Source organism: Stegodyphus dumicola, chromosome 4 (genome assembly GCF_044657685.1).
Source record: "Stegodyphus dumicola isolate Sdum_Otavi_A_Nest chromosome 4, ASM4465768v1".
NCBI lineage: Eukaryota > Metazoa > Arthropoda > Arachnida > Araneae > Eresidae > Stegodyphus > Stegodyphus dumicola.
In genome coordinates this window covers 35,120,071-35,146,526 of record NC_140771.1, presented here as the reverse complement: position 1 = coordinate 35,146,526, position 26,456 = coordinate 35,120,071, and the positions used below count along the sequence as shown (strand labels likewise).

At 34.2% G+C, this 26,456-nt stretch overlaps 1 protein-coding gene across 1 annotated transcript in view; it reads right to left on the bottom strand.

Annotated features, from left to right (window-relative positions):
• The window catches only part of Cals (calsyntenin 1), a 298,714-nt gene that overhangs the window by 15,418 nt on the left and 256,840 nt on the right, over nt 1-26,456 (bottom strand). Inside the window, exons 7-12 of the mRNA XM_035352587.2 lie at nt 9,827-10,093; nt 8,647-8,825; nt 7,840-7,966; nt 7,445-7,599; nt 1,847-1,998; nt 1,361-1,728 (exon numbers count right to left, since the gene is read on the bottom strand). Of these exons, the coding sequence (XP_035208478.1) occupies nt 1,361-1,728; nt 1,847-1,998; nt 7,445-7,599; nt 7,840-7,966; nt 8,647-8,825; nt 9,827-10,093 (1,248 nt within the window). The remainder of the gene's footprint in view (nt 1-1,360; nt 1,729-1,846; nt 1,999-7,444; nt 7,600-7,839; nt 7,967-8,646; nt 8,826-9,826; nt 10,094-26,456) is intronic.

Here is a 26,456-nt window from a genome sequence, read left to right as displayed (position 1 = left end):
GTGCACAACAGTGCCTTGGATGGCTAACTACGATACCATAAAATATTGGATGGCTAACTACGATACCAATATTATATAGATATATATAATCTCTGCACTTTCAGAACTGAACTAACAGAGTATTTTGCAAGGATGAGAAACATCAAACAGGCTGTACAACCTACAGTGTATACTCAGCAGCATATCAATTAGTTTGAAAATTACCCTCAAGGATACTGTAGTGAAGTTCATGTAGATATGAAGCATTTTCAAATAAATTATTTCACTTAAATTTACTTCTTCAGAATGAAATCTTATGAGGCTATCTTTTGATAATACACTGAAAATCTGACAGGAGTGAACTGACAGACTTTATGATATTATTAAAATATTGAGTCCAAGCATGATGTCATGTTTATGCAAAGCTGGGTTTCTGGCATTCGCTATGGTAGACACCAAATATTACGAGAAAAATCACTATAGAAAAAGATATGAGGCATCCATGTCCAGCTTCATTTTAAAAATTGAAAGATATGCAATGAAAAAAAAAAAAAAAAAAAAAAAAACACATTCTTCCCATTAATTGTAATTAATTTCACACGACATACGAAAAAACAATATGTTCTTCAAATTGACTTAATTAACGTGATCACTCAATAATATGTTATTCAAACTATATATTTTGTATAAAGTGTTTCTTAATTTGAAATGTGTTTGAATTTAATCAATCTAACTGTATCAACTACACAATACTGTAGCTGTCAGAAGTCATATGTTCTGAGTAAACATCTCAAAGGGAAGCGCTTTAACTCGGACGATGAACTAAAGGACTGGCTCCTGTCACAGCCACTGGAATTCTGGGAACAGGGAATCCTTCGATTCATGAAACAGTGGGATATTTGTGTTCAGGCCTCTGATGAATAAAGACTTCAATTATAACCACAGTGTCATTTCATGCCTTTTTGTTTGAACACCCCTTATTTTTAAAAAGTGCATACATGTATAACAATTAGAAAAATACCTATTATTACATGCTCTAGAATTAGAAGAAATAAGAACAAAAATATAAAAAAATATTAAATTAACTGAAAAATTTCCAAGGAAAAAACAAATACACAACTTATATAATACCGTTATATTTGCAAAACACATTTATTCATATAACTTTTGAATGTATTAAAACCTTCCTTTAATCAACTTTCATTTTTGAAGAAAAATGACAATACAAAATATGAATAAAGAAATTTCAGTGTTACACATTTATAATTTCATACAAAAGTTCTCCAAATTCTTCTTAACCAGGATGTAAGATTACATACTCAGTAATGAATTACATACTCAGTAATTTAGCATTGCTTTCTAAAAAAAGAGGCTAACTCACCAAATATAATCAAGCCATCTTTGTTTTCTTTATAATGAATACCAAGATGAGTCATAAGGCTGTTGGGCAATTTGAAATATTCATGATCAGGATTCAAGGGAGGATACACTTGCACACTGCAGGAATCTAATTTATGATCCAATGAATTTGGACCGTTTTCTTGGTTGCCATGTACAGAATATTCTTCTTCTTGGTCTTGACTAATTAAAACAGAAACTGATGCAAAAAGCTGAATACCTTGTTTAAATGCTTCATATTCTCTAGCTAAATTAGGAGTGCCATTGATTGTAATACTTGGCAATTCTGGCTGCAAGACCATGATATATGCCTCAACAGGAGGCACTTTCACAGTTTTTCCTCTTGCACACCTAGAACAAGGAAACAAATTTAGTAGCAATTAACAAGCTGAAGAATAACTATCAGATTATTACAAAAATTGACAAATCTTCAAACTGAAAAAAAAGGTAAATTTAAAATTAAACTCACGTGACCGTTGTTGTAATCTGAACACTGCGACGTCCTGGAGTTGGGAACTCTCGAGAATTGACATATCCAACTCGAGATATTAAATCTTCTAAATTACTTTTGCTATTTCCTTCAACTGTTACTTCACTCAAATCAGAATTAGTGAGAAGTTCCTAATTTTTGCAAACAAAAAGGTATAATGTTTACAGTATGGGGGGGGAACATTGTTTATTACAAAAAAGTAAATTTGAAGCACCTAATAATAAATCTTATTACAATACGTGTAAATTTTATGCTATTCATTTATCAAATATCTGAACTCTTAAAACCAACATAAAGATATAAAGAAGTAACCAACAAACATAAAAAAAAAAAAAAAAAAAAAAAAAAAAAAGCTTTTTAACTTTTCTGATAATTTATGAAAGAAAATAAGTATGCCATATGCTAGAAAGTAAGCAATAAAATAAACAGAACTTTAACTTTAGACTTCAAAACTAAGGGTTAGGACCAAAAGATTCTGAAGTTAACATGAAGATTATAAGAGCTTTTTTTAATCACAATTCTAAAATGCCCTCATAATTTTTGTACCAGGATTCTTTTATTTCAACTAATTGCTTTAAATGGTTTGGATTCATTTTAAGGCACACATTAAATGTGTTTAAAGGCATTAGGATAAATACTGTTGAGAAATATACATGGCTTAATTCAGCCACACAAGGAGTTAAAAAACTCGAAAAAGTAAAATATAAAAGTACTTCATAGAAATGAAACATTAAAGGATTATTAGTGACTCTTATTTTCTTCTATAATATTTCTGTCGCTTACTGCAACAGCTGATAAAACTGTGTTTGATGATTCATGGATAAGACAATTCTAGTTAGGCTTGTTACCTAGAAAGTTTCTGCTGTAGAAAAATATCTTTATTATACTTATAAATCATACTATCATTCATGTATGTTTGCTCTAGACTATGCACTCAGAATAAATACTTCTGGAACATGCAGCAAAATAGGGTTTGCATTAGAAAGTAAGGCCATAGTAAATCTTACTCCACTCAAGTAGTAAATGCACTCAGGTGAAGAACTGCTGAATGATACACTATAGTCCAGAAGATACGATAGGTGCTATCAAAAGAATACCTCTTGTATGTGTCTGTAACTTGTTTAAAGTTTCAGAGTAACTTCTGAAATGAGCTAGGGAAGGCATGGAAATTATGGCAATATGTATGGACATATTGATGGAAAATAAAAATCTAACCTTCAATCTTATTCCTTATCATATATATATATAAAATTAAAAAAAAAAATAATAATAAAAAAAAACTTCATTCTAAGAAGCTTACGTGGCACATATTTATTAGTCTCATCCTAGAGTTTCGGTGTAGTTACCAGAAGACAATGCCAAATACAAAATGAGCCATGTGGCAATTACAATTTCTGAAATGTCCGTCTTATAATCCAAACATCTCCCGAATTGATCATCATTTGTTTTATGCTTCAGAAAACCACATATGCACAAGATGAAGACAGTTCTGAAATGAAGCACAGATCAAACTGAAGATGTACTTTCTAAAGATAGGATATTTTACAGAACATACTTGAGCTTGCATCAGTAGGAAAAGGTTATGCAATGTAATGATGGCTATTTGATGACTAAATGTCTTTTTGTCATATATTGATTGTTTCTTCAAGTTTTGTATAAAAAAAGGACAGAAAAGTTTTGTTACATTATAATTTATATAAATCAGACATATGATGCAAACAAGAATCCTATATGAGATAGTATCGAGTCATATAAAAAAGTCTCCACACAAAAATTTTCTTTATTGAAAATCAATTTAATCAAGTACATATTGACCATTATTATTTATGACCTTTTGCCATTTTTCCGGTAGCTTCATAATTTCTTTGGCGTGGAACTTCTGTGGTTTATTGTCAAAAAACTTGACCAAGTGATTTTCAGAGGCACTTCGATCGGCCAATTTTTTAACATCAAGAGAGTTTTGCACATACCAAAACAAATGTTAGTCAGATGGAGCAAAGTCTTGGCTATACAGTGGGTGCATCACAATTTCCCAATCAAGTTCCGTCAATATGTTCTGAGTCATCAAAGATGTGTGTGGCCACGTATTGTCATGATGGAACACAACTCCCTTTCTGTTGGTCAATTCTGGTCACTCTTTATGCATTGCTTTGTTCAAACGGTTAAGCTGTGCACACTACAGAGCTGAATTGATGCTTCTGCCAGGTTGCAGTAGCTCATAATGAACAATTCCCTTCCGATCCCAATCAAATACTCAAAACAACCTTGTTTTGCGGCAATTTAGGCTTTGAAGTCATTTGTAGAGGGTCACCAACCGTTGACCATGATCACTTGCATTTTATATTCTCGTATTTCACCCACTTGTCATTGCCTGTAATGATTCGCTTAAAAAATTGTTCAATTTCGTTGTGTTTCCGCAGAATTTCACTGATGGTAATTCGATCAATTAAATTTCTTTGCGTTAATTTGTATGGTACTCAAATATCGAGCTTCTTTTTGTAGCCTGCTCTTTTTAAATGATTCCAAACTGTCATGTGGTTGATGTTTAGTCCCTCCACTATTTCCTGACAGCTTGCCTGCCAGTCCTGCTCCACCAGTTGCAAAATTTCACCGACGTTTTCAGTGACTGGCTGACCAGAGCGAGGTGCATCTTTGACATCAAAATTTCCGGAATGGAATCGAGCAAACCACTCCTGGGTCCTTTGTTTACTTACAGCATTCTCACCGTACACTTCACAAATTTTTTGGCATGTTTTTACATCGTTTTACCTTTTTTATAGTAAAAAAGCATCATGTAGCGTATTTTTTCAGATATTTCACTCATTTTCAAATTCATATAACTTTTTATGTGAGCAACGAATTAAAAAACTATCTTCACAAGCAATTGAAACTGAATATCATGTTTTAAGCACATGTTCGTTTGAGACAGTCGGGTGAGTTTTCCTGGATATATAGGCATTGACACCAAAACCACAGAGACTTTTTAAATGAGCCAATATGTCTAATAATGCATCTTTGTTTTGCAAAATGAAGAATTTTTCTATATATATATATATATATATATACATATATATATGTATATATAAATTTATTATTTACTTATCTCTGATATAAGCTAAAATGTTTTGCAAAACAATTGCTACATGGAATGCTGCAATTCTAAAGTGTTTTTCTCTTTTTAAATAATATGCAGAATACGAATATTAAAGTTCAGGGACTTTACTTCAAAAAGAAAATAAAAAGGGGGGCAGAAATAGAACTAAATTTTGATGTTAGAGAAACAATACGACCTTGTGGGCAGCGTATTAAGTTCATATGTTTAAATACCAATTTTTAGGGAATGCCTGCAGACATTTTCTAAATTGATTACGCACAATTTGAGTGTTGTTGTAAACAAACGTACTTTTGATATTTCTGAAATAATCTTGAATTACTCAGAACATATGAGGGGGCAGAATGCAAAAAAGTAATACAAAGATTGTAAAACTGTTGGCCTTCATAAAGAATCAAAGGCTTTAGGTCAAGACATGTTATTGTGGAATAACCAAGGTTCATCATGATGATCAGTGTTAAAGTGATACAACATTAAATTTTGCACATAAAATATTAACAATTCTAAGGTAGAATACAATACAAAGTCTTTAATCCGGACTTGTTGGGACATCGGTGATTCCGGATTAGGGGTTTTTCCAGATTAAAGATCATAAATTTAAATCTGGTAAGATGGCATGCGGAAATTATAAAATAAAAAATATGAAACCGTAATTTATGAAATAAAGAGCATTAATGATCTAAAGAGTATGAAAAAAAAAAGAGCTTAATATTTGTTTGTTTATTTTATTAAACATTTCTTTCAATGTAAGTTGTTTAAGTTGCTTTGTTTTATGTGCTAATACTTTCTCTTTAATTCTATAAACAGACGTAATTTCTTGTTCAGTTACAAAGTTCCGCTGTTCAAGTCCTGCAACTGCTGTGCCGAGAACGCCAACTAACTTGTCAATCGAAATTTTTTCGTTTTCACTAACCTCTCTGTCACTTTCTTCATGCCTTTATCCATTTTTTTGCAGCAACTCCACTTTTTGTTTGATGGACATTGAAACATGCTTTCGCTTTGTAGATCCTTTGGCAGCTCCAGAATCGGAAACCCTTTTTGACACAATCGAAAGTTCAAGCTTACTTTTTATAAAATTGCTCTAACAGTCTGCAAAAAATAATAAGCCAGATCCAATTAGAAGATTAAGGAACAATACAATCTGCAACATTAACTGAAATAGATAATTAGATAATTTTAGCCTAGCTTATACCGTCCGTTATACAAGGGTAAGTTGAAAAATTAGTTCCCCTGTCGACTGTGGTCAGAGTTGTGTAAGAAAGTCAAAAAATAGAATGAGACATTAAAGATATGACACATCTTTATTTTTCCACATAGGTACCAAGTACATTGAGACATTTGTCATATCGCTTGACTAGCTTCAAAAGGCCCTCCAGGAAAAAATCAGGGCTTTGCATATGGAAGAAGTGTTGAACGGCTTGTTTCGCTTCAGTATTGCTTCCAAAGCGCCTTCCCCCGAGATTTTTCTTCAAAGCCGGAAACAGATGGAAGTCGCTTGGTGCGAGATCAGAACTGTATGGCGGATGGTGTAGGCACTCCCAACCAAGAGTTTCAATATGGTTTTGCGTTGCCGTCGCCGAATGTGGTCTGGCATTGTCATCCAACAGCAGAACGCCAGATGTGAGAAGGCCAGGCCGCCTTTTCCGAATCGCCTCTTTCAATTTCGACAGGGTGTCACAGTAGCGCGTAGCATTGATGGTTCCAACCTCCAAAAAGTCCAGCAACAAAACTCCTTGGGCGTCCCAGAAAACTGTGAGGAGCACTTTACCTGCAGAGGGAGTTGTCTTGAACTCCTTTCGGACAGGTGATGACGGATGTTTCCACTCCATAGATGCGGCCTTCGATTCTGGCATGAAATGGTGTACCCATATTTCATCCCCCGTCACAATCCGAAACAACTTCACATCAAACTTCCATCTGTTTCCGGCTTTGAAGAAAAATCTCGGGGGAAGGCGCTTTGGAAGCAATACTGAAGTGAAACAAGCCGTTCAACACTTCTTCCATATGCAAAGCCCTGATTTTTTCCTGGAGGGCTTTTTGAAGCTTATCAAGCGATATGACAAATGTCTCAATGTACTTGGTACCTATGTTGAAAAATAAAGGTATGTCATATCTTTAATGTCTCATTCTATTTTTTGACTTTCATACACAACTCTGACCACAGTCAACAGGGGAATCTTATTTTTCAACTTACCCTCGTACATTAAACGCACATGCATAAATGTATTATACACACGCGTAAATGCATATGCGTAAAGGTATTATGCACATGCGTAAACGCTACGCATGTGCAGAAAGTTTGCAGCTTTGAGGTCCGAATTAAAGACTTTGTACTGTACACAAAACGATGTGTATGCTAAACTATGTATTAGCTTTTATTTATCATTTTCTCTAAATTATTCATTTAAAATTTCACCCAGAGGAATAATCTAAAAGTCTATTATCACACAATTAACTTTTCTCACCATTCCAGGTTCCAAAAGATCAGCAGGTGGAACTTCAAGGCCTTCTTTGCAACGATGAAGACAAGCCAGAACTTCAGGGTTTTCAGTCCTGCCTCTTAGTATGGACAGACCAGCAAGAAAGCCATGAAAATTAAATGCCATTTTTTCATCTTTTCCTGAAAAATGCAACACTGATAAATGCTGAACATTTTCTAAAAATATTCACACATAACTTTTTATTAATACTAACACAAAAGTTATAATCTTAATAAAAAATACTGAACACAAAAAAGTTTTAACACATTCAAGATTGTTCCTTAACTGCTTAAAATTTGAATAAAACAACAAGCTTTAGCAAATTTTAAGTATACTGCATATTAATACTTATAAAGAAATTCAGGAAATGAGTATGCTACCTTGCCAACAAGCCCCAACAACAAATGTTGTATTTATATCTTTAGCTGGATGCAGAGGCCAGTCATCAACAATATCAGGATTATTAGTCTGAATCTTGAATTGCTGTCCATCTACATATAGAGTAGCCTAAAAATAAAAACATTTTTTCCTAACTCAGATAAGACATATAACATAAATAAATATTTAAAAATTCATGCAGCGAAAAATGTCCTCTGGGTAAGATGACTTTGAATTTCAAAATGATCAAGTTAGATGACTTTTCTATTTCAAAATTACATCAAATATCACATTTAAGGATTACATTTTTTTACCATGTAAAATGTTTTTATGAAGATTAATTTTTTTTTTCTTTCAAGTGTAATACAATATGCTTATGTAGGTTTTATGTTTAACTAGCTGTTTATAATTAATACTGATATCTCAGCATAAACAGATTTCTGGTTGCCTCACCTTTTCCTCTTAACTACAATTTAGCTCATTAATTGAAGTCAGTTTGCATTCTGGTGATGGCCAATGAAGAAAACAAATGATACAAAATGTTGTCTAAAATGAATTTTGTAACATTTCTAGTGTCTACAGGCATTAATTAGCTCATTGTGTTGAATGTGATACATGCTTAAACAAGAGAGGAATTCATAACTATTTTTTATGATGTAATGCATTGAACTCAATAAGAATTAGGCCGGCCATCTTTGATAATGCAAGAATAATTCTGACATTACATTTACCTTGGATACTATTATACAATACCAAATGAGATTTGATACATAAAAATGCTCAGCAGAGTTTAATTTAATAGAGCTTACCTCAGGGAAATTAATGCTCACAGCATAGTGATGCCATTGATTATCACACACTTCGGGCATCTTCCATCGCCACTCTGCAGGTCTAAATACACTAGGTCTTTCTTGATAAAATTCTCGTCGAAGCAACAATATTAATCGGCAGTTTCTCACAAATATAGAATAATGATGTCGATTCATTTCTAAAAAATGAATTTTGATACAAGTAACAGACTTATAAGGAAAGAAAATACAGTAGTACTTTTAATAACTTTTTAAAAAATAAATAAACATTAAAAGATACAAAAACATTGATTCTTATGAAAATGAAATGTAACATTTCTAAAAAAGGCTTCACAAAAAAAGTAAAGAAATAAAAAATAAACATTTTAACAGTAAATAAGTTAATTTTAGGCATGAAATTACTAAAAAAAAGAGCAGAATTTTTGTTAAACATGAATGCAGAGTATCAGTTCTTATACTTTAAATTGAAGATCTCTTTTACACGACACTTACTATGCTAAAACACCTATTATTAGCTGCCATAGTTATTTTTATTATATTTTTCAAAACAAAATCAAATAACAATGCTAAATCACTATAAATCATTTATATATTCTTTTTGCATTCTTAAAATTAATCTACAAGAGATGGATAAAGATGCTGTAAACATGCTAATAAAATCAGTATATATATTGTAACTCACATATACCTAGTTCCATTTGTGGAGTAGTAGCTACAAATTTAAGACATAAGTAGGATACTTGGAACTACAATAAACATAAGATAAAAACCCAAAATACAACAGTCCAACAATATCAATTAAGTGTAAGGTAAATTACTCTTAGAATGGCAAAAATATAATCTAAGTTATTTAAATAACTTTGTAGATCTCTTTCATCAAAATTAATACTGTGATTTCTGTGTATAACGTAACTAGGTATTAAAGGTGTCTAATATTTTTATCTGTTTTCTCTCTAATATAATACAGATTTTAAAATGATCAACTTCCAAAAATGCAATGTGAATGAATGAGGAAATTAGAATAAAACATATCCTTTTTAAGAACTGTACATAACAGCATACATCAAATATAAAATGCTACATATTTTCATATGAGTAATCTCTACAGCATTAATAGAGAGCTACAAATTCATGTGCTAAAAATTCATTAATCATGAGACGTGAAAAATTGTTTACTTACTGTGATCATCAGCATTGCAAATTATGTGCTCCTTCATGTGCGTATCATTGTGGTCAGGATATGGTTCATGCTTCATCCAAAAGGCTACTGTAAAATTATCAGTCAAATTGTGATTTAATGTGGTCTCTGGTATCACAACAGCATTTGAAGTGCCATCAAACTCGTATATCTGATCGCTTTCATGCCCATCATCTGTAGGCAGTGTTCTTGTCCATTCAGCACCAATTCCTGGGCTAGGCAGCAGATCGATACTATCAGAGCTGGCTCCTGTTAAAAATCATATGCAATTTTAAACTTTTAATAGTGGGACGTTTCCTTCATTAGTGCATGGGAGTAACACTTTATGATCGTAATAAATCAATAGTTTTTTTAAGTCAAAATTTAATAGGTTTCTTCTCAATATATATATATATAATATGTTTTTTTAATTAAAAGAAAAATAGATGGAAAGAGTATAAATTATCTCTATGTCTGATCTCTATTTATGTTAAATATTTTTTTAATCCCTTCTTTTCTTTCCTCTCTTTTTTAAATCCTCTTTAAAGAACACAGAAAGATATTACAATATTTCTGTTCAGAGCAGTGTAACAATACAAAGGCAGAAGACACATTTAATTTAGTCTCAGATGTTGACTATACTTTTGGTATAAACATTTAACCTAGCAGCACATGAAGAGGGCATGCCATGCCCACACACACACGTTCAAAAGGCAATATAACTCTTCCCCTTTTCTTCAAAAATCCTTCAGTAGCTGAAGTGAAGGTCACATTCTTTAAATGAATTAAATTGCAATTAAAAATGATACGGTCATTTCATGGAATTTAGCCTCCCACGATTGTGAGATACAAGTACGCCTACTTGTTTAATAGTGAAAATGCTTTTTTTCTGTCATAGTCCGTTCAACACGGCTCTCACTATGAAAATGAAATGGACAGACTGCAATATTTGCTTGAAACACTTTCTACAGACTATGAAGAAGTTAGTGAAGAAAAGAAGGAAATTATTGATGATGAAAATTTTGGTCATGAATTATTGTCAGAAAGTGATGAAGAGAGAGCAGAGGAAAATAACTTAACTGATTTCTCTCTGACAGCTTTTATTATGGAAAAAATGGAACTAAATGTTCAACAAATTGAGCTAATGTTTGAGCATCGTCAAAAACATAATACTTAGGCTTCTTGGTAATATTGATTATTAGAAATATGTCAAAACAACATTTGATGCCTGGAATGTTTCGATAGATGCTAGCACGACCAATGCATTAGTAAATAGCATAAATATACATATCGATTCAATTCACGATAAATTTGTTCACCAGCAAGATGTAAAAAACCACTTCCCATAGCAAAATTAAGGCACTGATAGGTTTCTTATACATATCTGACATACACAAGACATCTCATGTAAATGTGAAAGATTTATGGACAACAGATGGAACTGGTATGTAAAGTTTTTACAAAACAATGCCATGCAAAATGTTTTTATTTTATTGAGATGCCTCTGCTTTGATAATATTCGTGACATGATGAGCAGACGACAGCACGATAAACTAACTCCTATTCAAGAGTTTTTTGAAAGATTTATTCAAAACTGCCAAAAAGCCTACACTGCTGATGATGATGTAACTATTTATGAGAAGCTTGAGCCTTTTAGACATCAATGCATATTCAGCCAGGATTTGCCAAACAGGCCCACTAAGTATGGTATAAAAATATTTGTATTGACAGATTCCAAAGTGTTTTTATCCCTGGAATATGGAAACCTATGTGAGGAAACAACCAAATGGTCCTTATCAAGTTGACAACAGCTCAAGTTCTGCTGCAAAGTGTTTGATAGAACCATTATATAGTTCTGGATGTAATTTAACTGTGCCCAATTGATACACAAGATATCAAACACCCCCTCCCCCCAAAAAAATTTACAATGATTGGTACAATGAAAGAAATAATAAACAAATACTCTCTGAATTTGTGACCACAAAGAAAAAAACCATGCATTTGTGACTTTTTGCATTCAAAAATAATAAATAAATAATTATTATCGTTTCCTATGTTCTCAAAAGAATAAGGGCAGGATCTGTCAGTGATGCACAATGATGATGAAATCGATGAATCCTTTGGAGAAACTCAAAAGCCAGAAATAATTACATTTTTACAACTTAACAAAAGGCGCACTAGATGTAATTGATGAAATGAGTGCACCTTATTCTACAGCTAGAATATCAAGAAGGTGGCTCATGGTAAATTTCTAAATGATACACAGTGCAACATCTCAAATACTTCTTATATCCCACAAAGATCCACAGTCAGAGTTTAGAACCAGAAGACATTTTCAAAAATCATTAAGACTTAAGCTTCTAGAAAACTACATTGAAGAAAGATGTAAAATAGCTATTTACAAAACATCTCTTAAAAAAAATTATCAATTGCCGACTCCAATGAGCCACCCATGAAGGTAGTTAAATCTTGCTATAAACGGTATTCAGACTGTCTCAGCAAAGGAGATCAAAAATCTAAATATTGTTGCCCTTTAAGTAACAGACATATATGTATGGAGCATTTGCCTTCAGTTTGTAAAAACTGTGAAAATTCCACTCGTAAGTAAAATTTATTTCAATTAAATTTAATTTGCTTTACTTAACATTTAAGGTATTTTTAAGCGTTATACATGAGCTCAGGTATGTGTTGCTCACGCGCCTTTCGGGTAAGCATCGGATCAATTAGCAACTGCTGATAAAGTCGCATTTTGGAACCGGACGATATTCTCTTCAACAGATGGCGCCACCACCGCAGCACTGACCTATTGCGTGACCTTCGTGAATTAAGAATTCTTCCAGTTGGCCATTCCTACTGTCGCTCATAAGCGCCAAAACGGGAACGCGGCCAAAGAATCTTTCCTGAGAAGAATGAAAGCTTCCATAGACGCAATGTAAACCTGTTTCGCCTCTGCGCCGCTGTACCGAAGAGCCACGGCTATGCAGTGAAACACCAGCGCAGGGTGAAATTTAAACAGCGCAGTTCGAGGAGATAGTAAATTTTTTACTTTGAAATAACTCAAAATGTTTTATTTTCATACATTTCTGGAGTTTTATGAGCAAAATATGTTAGTTGGAATTTTGGGGCTAATTATAGAAACCCCGTCCAATTTTTACTTTCAATTTAAACAGCGAGCCGTACGAAGACAAAATTTAAATGAAATAAATTTCTTAATTATTTTCTTCTGTAAACTTAAAAAAGGGGGGAAAACACATGCCATACAAAACGTAATAAATTTTTATGGATGCATAGTTAAAATTTTACAGTGAAATTTTAAAAGCAAAATTTGCAATAACTAACTGAAACAGAAAAAAAAATATTTAAAGACAATTAAAGGCACCCCTAAATAAATTGAAAACACTGAAATACATTATAATTATCCGACAACAACTTTAAAAACAAATTATCATGAAAACGTTTAGACAATTATTTGGAATGACCATTGTGAAAACCAAGAGCAAAGTTTTCACCCAATAGCCAAAACCATTTCACTTACATGCAAAAGTCTTTAAAAGAGTTTCACATAGCTAAAACCAAGTACCACTGACTACAACAACAAAGAACGTTTTCGAACAACGTGGTAAAAGATTGCTAACATGGCCGACGGCATGCTGCATTCTTTGATGCTGCTTTGTTGCCTCCTGGTGTTATTTCGCACATGCGCAGTGAGGAACGGAGGGTGGATAGCTTTGGAATGGTTTGCCCCTTTAAAGTAAGCTTCAGGGATATACATAATGTGTCTCTTCCGTCTGACGGAGCCACATTTGCCCCGGGGAACCTTTACTTCTTCTCCTTAGAGATTCTTTGAACGCGGCATAGGCAAAGAAAGTCTATGTAAAGAAGGAAAGGCTCCATAGACGTAATATAAACCATAGACGTAATGTTTGTCTATGGTTTACATTACGTCTATGGAGTTATAAAACTCCATGCTATAAAACTCCATAGACGTAATGTTTGTCTTCTACGCCGCTAGAAAGAAAAGGGACAATTCGCCAAGGGATTTGGCGACGGAACCTGTTGGCGAGAATTTCTGTACCTGGCCGAGATTTTCCACCTCCGCCATGTGTACAGGAAATTGAGGAACACTGGTGAATCGTTCTTTGACTTTTCGCGATAATTTAAACTCGAATTTTCGTGCTTTTTTGCTTTATTAGTTGAACTTGTATTATCCATATCGCAGTTTGATATCTGATTTTATATCTGTCAATATATAGGGGAAAAAAATGGAGTCACACAGCTTTAAACTCTTGATAAACGTGACCGTCGAACCTGTTCGAACTTCGACATCAGCTTAGAGCTTTGGCGCTTTTTGGCGACAGATATTTCACGCATGCGCAGTTGTGTTCCTTTTCGTTCGGAGGGAGCCACTCCTGCTGCTGCGAAGCTTTCCTTCTTAACAATACATATTATTTGGCATAGGGCCGACAAAATTAGGTCTCTCTGTCGGCAAACAGCTCAAAACCGGTTTCAACTCTATGCCGGTGTCTTCCATAAACGTCCATCCTATGCAGCGTTGGTTCTATGAATGAAAACCTCTCCTTTTCTACTCCCATTCTCATAATAGCATAGAAAAGATTCAAATGCCGTTTTATTTCAATTAAAGACAAACGAGACGGTTAGCATTCCTGACACAGTCTACTAAAAACAGTAAAATCGAATTTAGTGTGCGTGTGTCGGAGAGAGGCGGACTCTTGATTAAATTACATTATTATGAATTGCATTTAAGATGTACTAAGACTAAGAACATATAGTGAATTTGAGTTTCAAAAAGCCATTTAAGAAGTGGATTCTGTTCTTATTATTTACATTTTGATCTTTTCATGCTGCTGTCACAAATTTGAGAAAACACAACAAATGCTGCTGACAAAATAGCTGGCACTACCTATCAGGCATAAATTGGACAAAGGATAAAATTTATAGAATTACCGTATATTCAGGCGCATAACCTGTACCTGTAATTTCAATTTCAATTTTTTAATTTTTGGGTATATTCGCCGTATAACGAGTATCCCTTTTAGTTAGGAAGAAATCTTAAAGATACATGTACGATGTTTTGATGATTTGAAGATTTTTTTCAGGCTTTCGAGCTATGCTATACTGAACTGACAAGCGATAAGGGGAACAGAACGTGTTTGAGGGTGTAAATAATTCTGCAAAGAAGACTGGCTGTATTCAATGCAGGTGTGCACAAGTATGTTATTCTAGGGTTTCGATAAAAGCGGGACCTAGTAGTTTGGGGTAAGAATGCCCTTCCGACCTGAATGAATTCGCAGAATTAGGAGTCGGATTTTTTTTTCTTTCTGTAGTCTTTTGAAGTGAACATCGAAGGCTTATTTGCTTTAGTTGAAATACAATTGATCTAGTGTTCTTTTTAATGGTAAATTTGACTCATTAATGCAGTGCTGGTTTCAGATGCAAAGTCATTCAATTTGCAAAAGAAAATGGAAATCACGCTGCAGCAAGGTTGTTTGGCGTTGATGAAAGATGGAAAGGATGATGATTATTTACTTATGGATCAGAGTAACAATGGTGGTAAAGAAACAGAATTCGATGATGTGCCTAATGATATAACGGAAGACGAATATGACACAATTTTCATGTTATTCGATAATGAAAATTTTTAAGTATTTCACTTCTTTTAAATACATCATCTAAGTTCATAGAGAAATCATTTTTGCATATTAATCTTTTCCTTTTTTTTAAGTCTATCATTTTTGTATCCGGCGTATAATGCACGGCCGTATATTCGTTAAATAACATTCTGTAGATCCTCTCGCATATTTCAAGATCTTTACCTCGACCTACATTTTGGGAACATTACATTTATCATTCCTGACTATGTGTGATCAAACATTGCGTCTTCCTTAACTGCACTTGCATTCGTGCAGATTCAGATGAATCCTATTCCTGAGGAGGGAGGATACAGTTATAGAGTCAACAATATAAAGCCATAATATTATTTCGTGAAGTTAACTTCCGGGTGATAGTAACTCAACGATTGTAATCTTCCAGGTGTTAGTTGCGCGAATGATGATATACGAAGCTTTTTTATGGAAGATTATTATTTTTCCTAGTATATTTCCAGAGAAGGGCAGGCCTATGGACTCTCTATGCTTCAATGCATGCTCCCATAATACGCTGGCTAATGGTCGACATCCTTAATCAGGTGAACAAAAAAACTTGTCCGAACTTCAGATTATGTCGTGGTACTCGAGTTTTTGAATTTACGCTCTACAGAATATTTAAAGGGTATTATTACGCTAAACATCAGACTGATGAAACCGCAACTGATAACTAGTTGCCAGCAGTGTTTTTGATAGATGTAAAATACTGCGTTTCGTGTTACAACTGAATATAAAAGCCGCCGGGAAAAACTCGGCGAGATATTCTTCACACCCACAAGGAGATTATGACTCCATTCAGATATCGCTGAGGTATTAACTCTACAATATGTTCCTAACCATGCTGATACCAACAGACGCTGGCCATTCGTACCAATAGTACCAACCCATACGCTTTGAAAGAACCATCTCTAGTTCTTTAATCATTCAGTGCATCTTTTCGAATAACTGACCATCAAAAACTCAAATTTACGTGTTCGCTCTACTATCTTCAGTGATACATTTGCCTACCTTAAGGAAAAGCACATTCCCCCCCCCATTTCTATTATGCGAACATAAAAGCATATTTCTCTTGCCTCCTATCAGGATTAATTAATTATTACAGTTGCAATAAAGCGCATGGAAAATGATGCATATACATGTCTGAAATTCCCAGCTCATCGACTGCTCGCGACTGGTATCGGCGATTCCTTTTAAACATCAAAAACAAGGTTTGTCAAGGTCGAACCACGCAACTTGCCTTAGCAACCGGACATGCTCTCGAAAAAAGTCGATAAATTTCTTTTCTTCGACTTTCCTTTTCGCGACAGAAGAAAGATGTTTCGATAATCATATTTCGATCAAACCTCAGCAGAGAGAAATTTTTACCGTTTTTCACTAAGTCTATTTGCAATTAATAACATCCATAAAAATGCGAAAGACATTAAAAATGAAATATTTGGATTGAACGATGTTTTCTCATTAACAGAATTACGGCTGGTTCGTAATTTTTACCGTACGAAAATAATATATATATATATATATGTGCGATATTTTGACTTGAAGGAATATTCGTAGCTTGCAAAGAAGATTTTTGTACCTGATATAACTCGTTTTGTGAATTGTATTTGTATATATTGCATTATATTTTGAATGCGACAGCTCTATGGCTAGTAGTAGACAAGACAAACATTTGGAAACTTTCCATGATACGTTCGAGTACCAATAGAATTGTTTACGCACAAAATTGTACAAATTATACCTGTACAAAATTGTTTCCCTTTTTGCAACTTATTTTTATGCTCTTCGCTGTATTTATGCCAAATAGAATTTGCATCAAGAAACTATCTCAAGGAAAATCTACTTCTTCAAAGTTATACCATAGCTATGCCATTGCTGATGTTTTACCCCATGACATCAGATGGCGCCACATGAACATCACTCCAAAGATTATGCCATTACAGAAGATTCTAGTCAAGACAATAGATGGCGCCACAAAGTCGTCGTACTTCTTTGAGTATGAGATCCACAACCCAGTACTTTAAGGCTTTCCGCTTGTTCGGATTTTTTTCCTCCCTCATCTTTAAGCCATTAGGAACTTAAGAAATGTAGACTGGTAAAGGTCTCAACAAGACCGCATGCCTTTTACATCAAGTTTTGATTTTTTTAGAAGTTTTATGATTTTAAACATTTTTGTATTTTTTAATTTTATTTATTTATTTATTTTTTATAACACATAAATACAACACTAAAGCAAAAAGCGGAAAGGAAAGATTTTACAGATTAATAGGCTCATTGGCACATGGCACTAATCATAGTGAAGTAAAGATTAAATTTTTGTGACGCAAAAATTGACGTAATTGCTCACGAAGAACTACTTACACTAGGCAAGTGCATATGTATATCTAAGCTGCGATTGGTTAATTTTAGGTTTTAGTTCTCTTTGCAAGCAGCATTATGTAACGTTCATGTGATTTTGGAAAGATCTCGAATTTGGGAGAAAAGATGAACTTAGGGAGAGAACATCAAATTTAGAACAGTCAGTTCTAAGGGTGCCAATTATTTCTTACCGTATTCATCGTATTAAATTAAAAGCGCGTCGGGAAAAGAAGCGATATAATTGAGACTTACTCCCTTTTTTAAGATTAATTAGTTGGATTATTCTATTAATGAAATTACGTTTATAGTCTCAATTATTATCATTTGACGAAACGCGCTATAGGTATTAACTTAGTTTATACCTATAGCGCGCTTCGTCATATAGCGAGTTTTGAGCTGCTTTTCCCTTGATAAATCCGGCTCAAACCTCGGGTTGAGCTAATTTACCATTTGTTGCAATTTTTTTTGCACATATTTACTGTGTATTTGAAATGTATTTAATTTTTACAAGCGTCCTTTTAAAATATTTTGTGCGTTAGAATTTCTTAATTCTTTCTCACCATTTAATTTTGAAGTCATCTCGATTTATAATTTATAAGAGATAGATTTTAGTATTGTTTGTTATTGTTACATGATTTTACATTTTTGCTAAGGAACTATAGTGTCAAATGTATTTTTAGCATTAGCTTTTAAACATTCCACTTACTTAATTTTTTTTTTTTTTTTTTTTTTAATTTTGCAGCTCAATGCGCAAAATTCTTGACCACTAAGGTCTCTCTAATTCAAGTTGTCTTTCTAAAAATTATCCCACCTGGTGCAGACGTACCGGTTGCACTGCCCTGTCCATAATTAGTAACAAATAAGAAAACGAACTTTTATCGTATTTTTCACTTCCTTTCGAATAATTTTTACCCTAATAACTTTGCAAAGATTGAAACGTGTGTGGAAAAAAGCGAATGGAAATGATATTTGCCTGCTGAGAGTAGTATATATTGGGGATGTATATTCAAATCTTGAGAAGAATGCGAATTTTGCAATCTCTAATATCGCTTTGTGGCAGCTCTGAACGTCGAACTACTTTCCAGAGATAATCTTTAAATCCTTCTCAAATTATATCATAAAATGAACCTCAAGATTTGTTCACCAAATTTCATTTGTGTCCTCTTAATAAATGTATTTGTAAAGATTGCATTTATGAGCTTGTTTTTCTTTAGAAATTTTTATTACGTTTTAAAAATTAAATACAAGTTTTTCCTCCTTCCCCCCCCCCAACCTGTAATTTTATATGGAAGATTCGAAAATCTTTTAGGATTTAGGTTTGAGACAGTGTAAGATGCGTTCCATCTTTAGTAATTATGGCAATACGATAGAATTCATGTATGAGATTTTTAAGACTACCTAATAACAAACAAATAACAATTTAATACCACTTATAGGGTTCGACTTACTGTAGAAAAATATTTTATATAGAAGTTAATACACTACATACGAGCTAAAAAAAAGGACTCGGAAAATATTATAATATTTCATTCTCTTTGGAATGCGACTCATGGAAATGCAGAAGACGGCTTTGTAAACGCTTTCTAAGGATAATAATAAATACTTCTAAAACTATTCATTAAATTTCTTCGAAGAAAGTAAGCTTTCTCGACAAAATTCCTTTAAAAGACTTCGAAAACTGCCAACTCAGATGAATATTCTTAATTAAGCAAGGTACTTGACAAAAGTGGCATCAACTGTGTGAGAAGAGTGAGTCCTGTCGAGGAACGTAACACTTTTAATTAACGTAATACTTGGCTTTTAAAACAAACGGCGCGTTAATTATTCTTAAATTAATCTAAAACAAGGATGCCGTTCTCTGCAGGAATTAATTGAAAATTTTAGTGCTTTCCAAGATTTCATTCTATAGCGAGAAAGATAATGTCAACGCTGTTACTACAGAATTATTAAAAGAATTAATACAATATTTCTTATTATCATCCTCGATCAACACAAGACATTATGATTCTACGTTGGAGAAACAAAATTATGCAGCAATGCATATCTAAATCAGATTAGTGTGTTTTTGTATATATATAACAAAGTGAACAGCAAAGTGAAACTTATGATCCTTGAGACGGTCAAATTTTAGTTTCTCAGCTACTAATTCTTCTGAAAATAAGCATAATAATCTGTCTCCATAAACTCCTCTCTTTATTACAATTCCACTCCTTCTTTGCATCTTAAAAATCCGAAGCCTCGCGTCATCTTATTACAGTTGTTAACTCTTTTAAGTGCTGGACTTTCCACAACACCTGATAGAAAGAATAAAATGAATGAAGTTGATTTGAACAAAAGCACAATAATGATTAAATTGCGTTATAATATAGTATAGAAAATCTTCTCTGATCACGACTGGTGAGACGACGCCATGACAATACAAATTGCTCTAATAAGAAGACTACAGTAGTCAGGCTGATACTGTTGAATTCGCCAACAGGCAAAAATATTACCTGTCTGAAATGTAGGTCTATGATGATAACAGTCATCATTCGTAACAAATCTCTCCAGCTGTTACCATCTGACAAAAACTTCCGGGACTGTCTTAAGTACAAATCCATGACGATCCATGACGTTACCATATGCAATGATGACTTGACATGAGCCATGACGTTACCATATGCAATGATGACTTGACATGAGCCATGACGTTACCATATGCAATGATGACTTGACATGAGCCATGACGTTACCATATGCAATGATGACTTGACATGAGCCATGACGTTACCATATGCAATGATGACTTGACATGAGCCATGACGTTACCATATGCAATGATGACTTGACATGAGCCATGACGTTACCATATGCAATGATGACTTGACATGAGCCATGACGTTACCATATGCAATGATGACTTGACATGAGCCATGACGTTACCATATGCAATGATGACTTGACATGAGCCATGACGTTACCATATGCAATGATGACTTGACATGAGCCATGACGTTACCATATGCAATGATGACTTGACATGAGCCATGACGTTACCATATGCAATGATGACTTGACATGAGCCATGACGTTACCATATGCAATGATGACTTGACATGAGCCATGACGTTACCATATGCAATGATGACTTGACATGAGCCATGACGTTACCATATGCAATGATGACTTGACATGAGCCATGACGTTACCATATGCAATGATGACTTGACATGAGCCATGACGTTACCATATGCAATGATGACTTGACATGAGCCATGACGTTACCATATGCAATGATGACTTGACATGAGCCATGACGTTACCATATGCAATGATGACTTGACATGAGCCATGACGTTACCATATGCAATGATGACTTGACATGAGCCATGACGTTACCATATGCAATGATGACTTGACATGAGCCATGACGTTACCATATGCAATGATGACTTGACATGAGCCATGACGTTACCATATGCAATGATGACTTGACATGAGCCATGACGTTACCATATGCAATGATGACTTGACATGAGCCGCCTACAGCACAGACGCTAACTACTGTACCGATGAACCCGGGTTTGAATCCCGGAGAAGGCATGGCTTTTATACTAATTCTCATTTGTTTGTCACTGTCAAACAAATGAGATAACTCACAACAATAACAGTTCTAACAGCTACGTCACCTTAAACAAAAAATAGGTAAGCACAGAGCATCACATTTCTGTCAAACAGAAGGAGAGTGAATAATAAATAGTATTAAATATAGTATTAAAGTAACTAATAACTGTATTTAATACGTAGTATTAAAAAGCATTGGAAAATAAAGCACTATAAGATGACAGAATGCGACGAATGCGAAAACGGCGCTCCAAAGTAATCTAATTCGCACTCAATTTTCTGGAGTAAATACAACGTATTATTGAAATCCTAGCTCATTCCAACAATCAGTTTCATGGCCTATTCTTGCAAGAAAATATTTCACAGAGAAATATCGTTCCCCTCTATTCTGCAACTTTATGCGCAAGGAAAAAAAGGGAAGGGGACTCACAGCAGAGATTCTGCTTTAAAAAAGTAAAGAATAATGTAAACAAAGGTGATCCCCTTCTTCTTCAGAAGTACAGGCAGACAGTTGACACATGCCGCCTACTACAACATTCTTGAACCTTTCAAGTTACGGGCTGCGGTGTTTGAGGTGATAATTTTTATCTTCTTTTTATTCTCCCAGCGTAATGAGGTGACAAGGTTTACAAAATCTTACCTTTGTTGATAAATTCAAGTGCCTCAAAAACTCGAAATCCTGTCTTAAAAATAATTTAGAGAGTAGAAAAAGGTGCTAATTAATTAATTACAACAAAGAACTTTAAATCCACGGAAAAAAAGGAATGATGAGGAAGTGAAAAAAGAATGAAGAAGCGTTTCATTGTCCCCGCAAATTTTTTGAAGAGAAAACATAATATAGTCGAGCGCATTTGTTGATAACGAAATCGTACGGACGGTTGCAAAATTTAGCCAAAAATACAAAATAATAATAAATCTGAGAGCCTTCAGATATCATATTACGCCCAAAGAGGCGTTATCTTTATTTACACACACACAACGGATCGAGAGCATTTCGGCTAATGTCCCTTTCAACTAAAAATATTTAAAAACAACATATCTTTAGAATTTCTGATGGAGAATCTCAGCTGAAGATAATTTTTTTTTGGGGGGGGGGGACGTACAGCGTCGTCATCGGTCGTTTCGAAATCGTTGAGATTATAATCAAAAATTCGTTTAAGTTTTATAAAATAAGAACTACACAATAAAACGAATTACAAATTCGGGCTTCCAAGTGTCCATATTTGGGTGGAGGACTATGTTAGTCAAAATCTGATGGCTCTAGGTATCGCTGTTTTTTCACAGAGCGAGGAAACTGCATCTGCATGACTGATATGTATGCTTTTTCCAAATAAAATTATACAAAATTCTAAAGAAATTAAAATATTTATTTTTTATTTTGATTTTTGTTCAATGCACACTGAGTTATTGGTTGATAAAACACTGAGTTTTTGGCACACACGGAAACACTGAGTATGTTTCAGTGAGCGAGTTGAAAAAACACCCAGTTCATGACAATAGCATATAAAACTGGTATGAATGCCATGATCTTAAAAGGCTAAAGTGTAGAATTAGCACTTGGGAAACAAACAAACAAACAAACAAAAAAAAAAAAAAAAAAAAAAAAAAAAAAAAATCTGAAATGTTTCAGATTTTAAATTACGTCCAAAGGGGCGTTTTTTAACATTTTGTGTGTTACCTTTCTTTATTAAATATCATGTTCTTCGCACTTAAACCATAAGATCCAGTGCAACAGCAATATCGCAAAATAGTTTTAAAACGAGCATATCTTTAGAATTTCCGATACAGAGACTCACGCGCTGGAGATAAAAATGTTTTTTTCTGCACAACGTTGCCATTGCTCGCTTTGAAATCCTTGAGTTTGTTAATCAAAAATTCGTCAAAGTTTTAAAAAATAGGAATTCAATCATAAAACAAATTTCAAATTTCAAATTTGGTCTTCCACATGCTCATATTCGTTGGAGCATTACGTTATTCAAAATTCGATGACTCTATGTACCGTTATTTTATGACAATGTGCGAAATATACATACATTTACGCAGATTTTCATTATTTAATTTCTTCAAATATAATGCAGGACTCTAACATTTTATGGCAACAGTTTGAAAAGTGAACCGACATTTATAGGAGTCCGACGCAAAATGCCAAAACGAAAGTAATAGTCCTTCGGGACTCAAGTCCCTTTGGACTAATTATTATCTGGAATTCTACGGAGGCAGATAACTGCTGCTATTTAAATTTTGGAGAATTTAAATAGCATGTCAGGGGATTTTCATTAGCTGACAGGTTTGGTTTGTTGAGATTACGGCAAAGCACACTAAGGCTATCTGCCTAAGGGAGAAATGCCTTTGTAGAGGAAGGGAACTGTCTCATATACACATTAGACATGGGGAAAAACTACAAAAACGTCTACGCAGCCAGCCTGTTCGCGGGATTCGAACCTCGGACCGAACTACCAGTGTTCAGAGACTTTTACTGCTCGGCCGCTGGTAGGCTCAGTAGATACCATAGTAATTCGTAAAAGAAAATAAGATATCTAGGTATTATCTTGTCGTCAAACAGCGTAATTTAGCACTATTTGTGAGTAGTAGCAAAAAAATTCATAGAATATGCGCTTTCGTTTGAAGCTCCACCGATTGATTTCCGTTACACCACATTTTGTTTTTAAGAATAGGGACATCAATAATTGTTACTGCTGTATCCCCCCTGCATTTGGGAGGGGGGAGATTAAAATTTGGAACCTGCCTCTTACAGAACAGCAAATAGCGGATTATTTTCTAAGATCCTCCCATTAAGGGAGGCGGGCATTAATGAGCACGATATGATTAGCTGAATACGCTTACAAAATAACATTTGAAACAGAGCTGTTGGTTAAATCGGATGGCCTAACAAAACAGAAGACATCGACGAAAGCCTTTTTACGAATTGCAGAAATGAGGTGGAATATTGATTGTTTATTAGTACATAAAGAAGCGTCAGTTCCTCGAGAATTCGACAAGAACGATTAGCTCAGTTTTGGTGAGATCTCAAGCAACTTTCATGGTTCGATGGTACTCAATTTTCTCGGTCGAGAGGATAACACTAAGTACCGAAAATAATATTATTTTTAAGATACAAAGTCAAGGCTCATCAAATTAAATTCGTCAAAACTTCATTATTATTGATTTCGCTATATATTAATTCGATTGCATTCACATACGTTTTGTACAAAAGCAATTTTTGAAAACAATTTGATTAAAAATGCGATTCAGAGATTTATTGCATAAACTTACATTTTCGAAACGATTATCCCAATTTCAGTCCATAAATTATGAAGGTAGGGAGGTGATGCTTTGTTATTATACAGACCTTGACCATTATTGGTGTGCATTTTAAATTTTTGATCAAGAATACCTCTGGTGACGGAATTCGTGAATCTAGCTACGTTTTAATCTCTCCAGCAGTCTCGTATTAATGAAATGAACGCCCCTGTCACCTAACTTTTCGAGGTCCTTTATCCCAAACAAAGCTACCCATTTAACGGAACAAAACTCCATAACTGAGCCTCAGCTCTTAGGCCGAAGCGTTTTAAATAGCACCTTCCATACAATCTTCTATATCTTAACTGGGATTCGAATCGCAACCACTCGGCATTTTTGAAGGAACCTCTGCAACGGATATTCGAATAGGGATAACTGCCTCAATTATAACCTCGCTTGAAAATGATGGTAAGATCAGATTAGGATATTTGTTTAAATTAGAACATACTCCAGCTACTTATCCACGGAAGATATAGGCGTCATGCAGCAGTTTTTAAGGGAAAATGGCCAGTATTTAGATTACAGTTGAGGAAAATACAAAAATTTAATAAAAGCATCCTGTTCAAACGCTAAGAATAGAACTCGAGGCGAAAATATTAGCGTTTCAGCGCTTTAACTATTCAACCTCTAATGGGCCACTGACTTTACGAAATTAGTACCAGTAATACTTCTGGAATTTAAAATAATAAGAACTGAATAAGAGCTGTACATATATGACTTTTTAAAAACTAGTACAAGTCCATAGCAAATAATCTAACAATCAAAGCATATACATTTCAACTTATTCCTTTCAATAAACAGTAGGGGGCGGGAATTAATGCTTACAGAATTATCATACGAATTTGCTCTTACAGAGGACGCTACAAAAGTAAAATCCTAACTTAAAAGCTTTCATCTCATGCCTTTGTGGATTTAACAGTAAACAGGATAAAATGAAACACAAAAGCGGTAAACAGCACAGGTCGGATCAGAGAAAGCGCTGAAAGGAAACATAAAATCTTTGCAAATACCTCAAGAGACTGTTTTGATTGTCAGCTAAAATCCCGGTTCCATACGTCATGCAATCCCTTCTCTTCGAATCCTACACGCCGTTAATAAAGAAGCGCAAAATCCGTTATTTCACTTGCAAATGCGATAACGGAGAGCAGTGCCCACCACCAAAGATCCCCGTTGAGAAATTTGGTTTTGGAATTGGGGCAGTACTCGCGACTCTAACACAGCGCATGATTAATGGAGACGGCTAAACTGACGAAGGAGGGAATAAATAAATGAAAAGAAATAAAAATTGACTCAAAGCAGAATGGCTTCAACTCCACAGAATTGTCTTACTTCGCAGTAAGGTATAATTTTTTTAATATTTAACAGAAAGCCAAAAAATTGACTTGAATATATCCCGTAACCACATGAATGTTTTATAACATAACATATAACTTGCCCTCCGAAATTTAAGTGACAGTTTCCAATGAATAAACGAGCGCATAGTTCTTATTACATGAAATTCCTACAACAAATGAGATGTGAAAAAATCAAATTACGAAACGAACAGTGACTGGCTCTCAGTAAAATAAACACATAGAGATAAGGACACATTCTGTCAGCATACTAGCCTATTTCAGCAATTATAAATTTTTTACACTTTTGAGGTATCTAGGTCATACTTCTCGGCTTTTTGGCGTTATTCTTTTACGTAAGCATTGCATTCGCCGCAATAC